This window comes from Octopus bimaculoides, chromosome 19 (assembly GCF_001194135.2).
Source record: "Octopus bimaculoides isolate UCB-OBI-ISO-001 chromosome 19, ASM119413v2, whole genome shotgun sequence".
Classification (NCBI taxonomy): domain Eukaryota; kingdom Metazoa; phylum Mollusca; class Cephalopoda; order Octopoda; family Octopodidae; genus Octopus; species Octopus bimaculoides.
Window position 1 is genome coordinate 24,485,520 of NC_068999.1, and position 8,505 is coordinate 24,494,024.

At 32.8% G+C, this 8,505-nt stretch overlaps 1 protein-coding gene across 1 annotated transcript in view; it reads right to left on the reverse strand.

The window, feature by feature from the left end:
* The window catches only part of LOC106884105 (tetraspanin-7), a 35,244-nt gene that overhangs the window by 3,058 nt on the left and 23,681 nt on the right, over positions 1–8,505 (reverse strand). Inside the window, exon 3 of the mRNA XM_052974631.1 lies at positions 7,236–7,310. Coding sequence (XP_052830591.1) covers positions 7,236–7,310 — 75 coding nt within the window. The remainder of the gene's footprint in view (positions 1–7,235; positions 7,311–8,505) is intronic.

The window sequence follows — 8,505 nt, forward strand, 5'->3', positions numbered from 1 at the left end:
TAGATTCACTTCAACATTTAAATTCAATTTATCAAAATATTTTCATCACTTTGAAACCACGACCTGTTCACTGACAAAATTCCATGAGTGAACAGGTCGCGGCTTCAAAGTGACAAAAATATTTTGACAAATTAAATTTAAATGTTGAAGTGAATCTAATGGTTTTTGTGTGTTTTTAAATGGCTTACAAACACCTTCCATGTTGCAATTGTTTTTGTTTCAGCACACGATCTCAGATCAAGTCACTTGCTATGCAAGTACATCTTTGTAATATGTATGTATATATTTTTATATAATATAAAATCATGATGTGCAAATATATGTACACCAGCTGTCGTACCCGGTAAATCCCGGGAAAGTGGGGCTTATCCCTTGGTTCTGTTCTCATAATTGTTTTGATAATCCAATAACAACAATACAAAGTATGTAGCCCTTAAAATGGTTTTTGTGCATTTATAGAGAATACTGAACTGCCTTACACAAGATCTTGTTTTTAGGAATTCCCAATAAGTTATGAATACCCAAATTATGAAGTCAGTTATGTAATAACATGAAATTAGTTACCCAATAGTAAGAATTCAAATAAAGTAGCCCCGAAAAGGGCTTTAATGCATTCCCAGAGTATATAGAACTTAGGAAGAAATACTAGTAAGGTATGTATACTAAAATCATTAAGCATGTTACGTAATAACAGGCTAATCAGATATGACATGATAACAATTCAAAGTAAATAATTCTGAAAAGGGCTTTTGTGCGTTCCCAGAGAATATTACCCTCAGCGGCGCTAGTGTTGGTATATTCGTGAATAAATCACTAACCGAAATAAGTGGATCTATTGTTTAAGGGTTGTACTGGATAAATTGTGAAAATAACTCTAACAGTTCAAATAGTAAGAAATAAGCATACTCATTTTGATTTATACCAAATAATTTAGGAAAATGAATGGGTTATTTCCCTTGGCTATATATATAAGGATCTCTTCCAGGGGCCCTATTATAGACTTTTTCAACAATCTGAGTATACCACAAGGTTTCCAGATATGAGTTCTACTCACATGTCAAGTTTCATCAAAATTGATAAAACAATGTAGGAGGAGTTAGCTAACAACTCCACAAATACACCCACAAACAGAATTTCCCACATATGTAGTAGATAAGTGTGTTTGTGTGTGTGTGTGTGTGTGGTTTTGTTGGTTTTAGATTTTCTGAATAAAATACAATAGAAAATTCACATTTATATACAGAGATTTCTAAAAATATAAACTTCTATTGACATTTGTGAATCCGCTAAGAATGGAATTCTAATAAAATTTGGCTTCCGTATATAACGGCATATGCTTGTTTTGAAAAAGTTTGTTTGGCATAGAGTGTCACAACAAAATGTAACAGAAAATGTAACAAAGAAACTCAAAATTGCAATCTTTTGTTTTCATTTCAGCTCTGACAAGTTTCTTGGATTAGGCTTAAAAACAGTAACTTAAATACAATAATATATTCAGATGAATTTAAGTAATTTAAGAATTATGAATTATTTAAGCAAAGCAATATTCCAAGATTTTGATTAAGAGTGCAAAGTTTTCAACTGAATTGGTCAAAGATATTTATTGTTTAATTGGCAAAGGTTACAAAACGATTCAACAGCCAAAAGTTTTGTGTACGGTATATTGTAACTTCTGACAATTAAATAAAAAATACAATAATGTTAGGGAGTTGTTTAGCTTAATGGTACAGAAAGCTCAGTCAGAGTTTGAGAGGTACAGAGTTTCATACTCTGTAGTGGCTTGCTGGTCACTTTTTAATGGTGGTGCCCCAGCATGGCTGCAGCTCTCAAGCTGAAACTAGTAAAGGAATATAGGGACACTCATACATTGAGATGTTGTATTTTCATGTTTGTAAACACCAGATATATATATATATTTACTTAATGTCCCAAAGAGATAAGCAAGCAAAATGCTATGATTACAACCATATTCAACGTTTCCCTTTTTCTTCTCACTGCTCTTCTTTATTTATTCTGATGAAGCTCCATGTTTCAGATCGGTTTTATTACCAAATATGATAAATATTTTTTAGCATATCAATACCATACAACATTGAATACAGAAACAGCTGTTAGATGGGATGCAGTCTATTTGTATGGAATTAATAAATAATATTTGATGTAAGTCAGTTGTTGTTCATTGATATTTCTCCATTTTATGTCTTCTTTAAATTTTGATTCTTGATGAACATGTTTATCCTTGTTGTTACCTATAATTTATGAGCATAATATGCTTGCATGTGTATGCCCATGGTTAAACAGGTAATATACTAGTAGTGTAATGGATACTTCTATCCCTTAGATGATTATTTTAACCTCTAACTCAGTTAACCTTATATAAACATATATAAAAATTTTATAATTAATAATTATAACTGAGGGCACACGAGGCATCAGTGCTGCCGTAAATAACAGTAAAAAAATACTCTAGTAAACTACCATTTCACTGAAGGCACAACAGGCTGGCAAAAATTGAGGGACGAATAGTGGTTTAGTAGAGTATTTTTCGACTCTTATCTACAGCAATGCTGGTGTGCCTCATGTACCCTAAATTATAATCATTAATTATAAAATTTATGGATCTGCCTTTATTGGTTTTAATGCTTGCTGGCCACTTATATTATTATTGTTATTTATTAATAATGTTATCTATATTTATTCATGTAAAATTATACACTGACATCATTTGAAATATTGGCACTCATCTGTCAATGATTAACAGGCATGGTGAAGTGAGTGAAGGTTTTAGCCTTAGGTAAGCAGTAAGACCTGCTGATGAGAAATAAGAGCTAAAGGCTCAAAGTTCAAAATCATATGATACAGGGATATCTCTTGCCTCATTTGTGACTATCAGCCGCAATGGCAAGTTAATTTCTTTACTTGTCCCTCAGTTTTGGCCAGCTTGTTGTACCTTCAGTGAAATGGTGGTTTATTAGAGTATCTTTTTACTCTTATTTACAGCAACGTTAGTGCCTCGTGTACTCTCAATTATAATTATTAATTATAAAATTTATGGATTTGCTCTTTATTGGATTTAATACTTGCTGACTACTTATATTATTGTTATTATTTATTATTTAATGATAATAATAATGATAATAATAATAATAATAATAATAAAAATAATATATAAAAGATTAAATTAAAATTTATTAAATTTTTATTCTGAAATTAGTTGAAAAACAGGTTTGAAATCTTAAATCAAACTGGATGCTGCAGAAATTGAAAACAATTTAATATGTTCAATTAATTAGTGAATAATATTAAAACATTTATGTAAATATATAAAAAAAAAAAATTACTGTGTTGTAAAACACAACGCTACACTATCTTGTAGTTATGTATAACATTATAGTAATTTTACAACATCAGACATCAAATGAGTTTGTACATTTTAGGCCAATTTCAGTTGGATCTTTAAATGAGCAAATAGGACTTGGATTATCTTCCAGGTAAGGAAGATATGGAAGTTGTCTCCCTTGTTAATTACTCGTATATCATGAGAAGTAGTACTGTTGTATCTTGAAGGTACCTTGAGTCTAAGGTGACAATGGTTGCATTAATAAAATCCATTTATTCTCTGCACTATGTAAGGACAAAGTGACAGGAATGTTTCTGTAAAAATACTTCTTGGCAGAATTATCAATGCACCAGACAAAGTGCTTTGTGGCACTTTTGGTTCTTTACACTCTGAGTTCAAATTCCAACAAGGTCAACTTTACTTTTCATCCTTTGAGATTGATGAATAAAGTACTAGTCAAGTACTGGGATCAATGTAATTGAATGAATCCCTTTTCCTAAAACTGCTGACCTTGTGTCAAAATTTGAAACAATTATTTTACCTCAGTACCAGTTTTGGTAAAAGGATGTAATGATGTAATGTAATACCTGAACATTATTGGTCTGTTATAGAGTGGGTGGTGCTCATGTTATTGGCATATAAGTATTTAGCTATATTTTGTTAATGGTGTAAATAATCATATAGTGTCTAGTCTCAGTCGGAAGAGGAAGAAGCATGATAGATCTTTGGACCTTTCTAAAAGCATCATGAAAGGGTTATAGTATGTAGGTGTTGACTGCATGCAGGCAAAACAAGGTGGCAATTTGGCCTGAACTCTCGGATGGCTGGAATACCTTTTCAAAGAATCAGTTTAACTGAAGATATGAGAATGAGAAGAGACAATATACTGGAATCAACAGGTAGCAGGAAAAAGAAACTGTTCTGATTTTTGTGATATTTTGATATGCTCTTCAAATATGGTCTTTTGGTAAATTTTGACACTAGGAAGTGGTCCTTGTGACATTTTCTCAAAAAGAGAAACTTGCTGTTACTGTAAAAAATTATTGTATCTTATTTGAATAAATCAGTGTAAAGCAGTGAAATTTCTAAGAACATAAATGATTCTTTAATTTGCAAAATCTGGTGAATCTTACAGTAGTTACTATACATCTTTGATCATTCCATTCCCTCCAAAATGGATGTTCCTGACATTCACCCAGCACCTTTCCATATTTTGGCATGAATAGTGTTTCTTAGAATTCTAGTGTATCTATCAAGTTTCCTCAATATCTCGTTGACCCTTATCAAGGTTATATTTTAAATTATGGTGAATCTAAATGGAAGCTGGTGGCATATGTACCACCATCAGCAGCAAGCTCTTTGTGTCTGATAGTATATTTCAGTATCTACTGTGTACATCTTGGAGAGAAAAATAGCGAGCTCTACTAAATATTGGCAAGATGTTATTGCAGTGTTGGTATGTAATGCTGTAGTGTTTTATGGACTTGTTCAGTTTCTTTCAGTTTAAATAGGTATATTTTACTATGTGGTTTCATGACATATGCAACAGTAACCATATCATTGGATTACTTCACAGAGATTAGAATTCTTTGTTGAGTCAATGAGACAAAGTTTTTTTTAGAAGCCTTGTTGCACTGCTAGAGGTGTCTATCTTTGTGATTGCATGAAAAGTGATGGAGTAGAAACCTTTGAAACATTTGATGTCTATAAATATAAATCATGGTATTCTGAAAGAATCTTTGCTTGTGCAAGTACTACCTACAATTAATCAGAAACTATTTATTGTGATTTGTTTATCTGTACTATCAGTAAACAGCTTAAAGTGACTAAACCAGCATATGGCAAATTGGACGACCTAGGATTTCTGGACCAGCTGTTGCTGTCATAGTTTTATTTGCAGCTTTACAAAAGATTGTGCTATGTTATGTTCTTCTCACAAAGTTTAAGTGAAATTCAATATCTTAAGTCAACAGTGTTGCTGTCTACTGTTTGTTAATCATTTGAGCATTTGTGGGATGATTTTTAGTAGATGTAATCTATGACTAACAAATCTTCCCCATCTTTTGTCTTTTCATACAGCAAAGAAATGCTGAGCCTTTGGTGGGCAGACTTAGGGAATGCTGATGTGAAAGAATTTACACAGTATGCATATTTTTTTGTTGGCATATAAGTTGTTGCTGATAGTTTTGTGTTTGATATTGTTGTTGTATCTGAATGACATTGACTATTACCAATCTATTTGAGTCATCAGTCTGTTGGCATACAGCTTTTTGAGACTGTGATATCTAGCATGTGACAGTTATAATTTAGTTCCATGTATAAGCATGCTGATATTTCCATTTCTGTCTGTGTTGTCTCAGGTGCAGTTGTGTATGCATGTGTATGTCCTTGTGATTATTAGGATTGTAATTGCCATTGAACTGTGTGGCCACAATGACAGAATATGGTGGATCAAGAAATAATCCTGTAAATGGGGACATATCAAATATGGAGCTTCTAATAACTAAAAGAATATTCTTTGCAGTGCACAGTTTCTCAAACATATGCTCACTAATATTATTCCACTTAGCTTACAATCTATCTATCTTTCTATTTGATTCTTCATGTTCAAGCTGCTCTAGGGTTATGGTTAACTTCTGGTACCATCTTAAGACATTCAAAATAACAAAACACTAAGAGAACAAACACTTAGATTTTATTTATTCCAGTTGCTTGCAGTTGATGCATCTAGAGCAAGTCTACATTATCATTATTATGTAAAACTTCTAAGGCAGAAAACCAGCAGAACAATTAGCAAATTGGACAAAATGTTTTATGACATTTCTTCCAGCACTTTTGTTGTTATATCATTATTCTGAATTTTGTTGAGTACTTTTTAAAGTGTTTGAGTTGGTGTTAATTTTATCAGAAGAGGAGCTCTATGATCTTTGCAAAGACTGGTTGATCCTTAATTTTGAGTTCAAATTTCACCTAGGTTGACTTTGCCTTTAATCCTTTTGGTGTCGGTAAAATAAGTACTAGTCAAGCACTGGGGTTGATGTAATCAAATTGGTTCCTTCCTCTAAAATTGCTGGCCTTGTGCCAAAATTAGAAAAATTTATGTACAACTTTCATCCTTGTAGTGTTGATAAAATAAAGAATCAGATAAGTTCTGGGTTCGATTTATCGACTTACCCTACCACTAAATTTCAGGCCTGTCTAACTTAGAAATTATTATTGAGCACGTGTAACAAGTTTATTTAACAGGAGTTGTGCAACATTTTATTTCCTTTCGGAACACATCTTATTACAACAGATGTGTGTGTGTGTTTGTGTGTATGTGTAAATATTTCTGCCCGTGTGTTTATTCCCACACATCTCCCTCTCCTACATCTTCCACTCTCCTCTCTTAGTTCACCTTTTGCTCTCACTTCTTCTGCCCCCATTTCCACCACCTCCACCCAGCCCACATCTATCTACTCCCCATCCAACCCTTACTCACAGTGAGCTAAATCAGAAGTTCTTAAAAATGTTTTCCCTATGGACTCCTTTGATTCCTATTTTATACTCAGGTGGACCTTCAATGCCATTCAATTTTCAAAAAATCCTTTTATATATTTTTAGAATTAAATATTATTAGGAATTGTATAAGAAAATTTCTAAAATATTTTGTGTATTATAGAAGCATGATCAATTTATTGTATATACATTTTAACAAAAGAATCTTATATGGGCTCCCAAGGCCATATAGACCCTAGTTGAGAATTACTGAGGTATACGATGGACTGTGAAGAAATTTATATTTTACTAAGACATTCTGTAACATAATAAATAAAACCATAAAAAAGAAACTATCTATATTGAGTGAGACTTAGGTTATGAACATTACAAAAAAGAACAAGATTAGCAAATTTACCTTATTCTTGAAGATAAAGCCTGCAATTCCAGTACTGAGTTCAACCACGAAGACAACCACCAAAAATCCAGCATACTGAAAATTGAGTCAAAGTAACAAATAATATTCATTAAAAAACCCAGTTGTAATTGATGTAAGGTAGCTTTAACTGTTTAAGTCAGGCATATAACTAAACAAAAAGTAATAACTAAAATACCAGCACAATATGGGTTATGAACATAAACATATATAACATGGGTTATATATATATATATATATATATATATACAAATGTGTCCCGGAGAGAAAGGCCACTGTACACAAGAACAAAATCCCCAGGGAGAGGAAAATTCTTATGAGACAGCATCCAAAAATTTCAAATCGTCTAAACAAATAAGTTGAAAGCAGTGAAAAGTCCCGCCTGAAAATACAACTGCTGGAGATTGAAAAAAATCTGCAACTCTCCCATGAAAAAGAAAGAGCAGACAAAGGAGCCTGGGCTATAGACAATATAAAATCTAACCCCAGAGCTTTCTACAAGTTTGCCAAAGAAACAGCCTCAGTGCAATGCAGAGCAGGGCCACTCTACCAAAAAGATGGTTCACTCACAGGAAACCCAATGAGGACAAGTGAAATACTAACTGAGCAATTCAAAAGTGTTTGCACTCCACCCCTAGGGCACTTTCAAGTCAGCAATCCAGCTGACTTTTTTTACCGCTGCAAATATAAAAACAGAGGCAGTGATGATTGATTACATCAATGATAGTTGTTGTGGTTCATTATGTCTAGAAAGGGAGGGAAATCCAATTAAATCCAGTTAAAATGGATCTGACTGGATTTAATTGGATTTCTCTCCCTTTCTAGACATAATGAACCACAACAACTATCATTGATGAGGACCCTTCTTCCACTGTTACTTATGTTTAACCTCTCTCTCTCCAACAATGGAATACTCAGCATACGGAATCTTTGCTCAACACGATGTTCCAACAGCTGAGATTTCCTAGAAACACTTGTCAGAGACTATCTAAACCTTTCGTTATATAGCTAAATTAAATGTCCTTATCAAGTCTTGCCAAACTATTTGTCTTTTCTTTTCTACTTTAACCTATATCTACCATTTACACACACACAAACTTATTCCATCAGCTTCTTTTTGCCAAACTGCTAGGTTATGGGAACATAAACACACTACCACCAGTTTTCAGGTGATGGTGAGGGATGAATGCAGACACACACATAAACCCATTGTGTATATATATATATATATATATATATATATATATATATA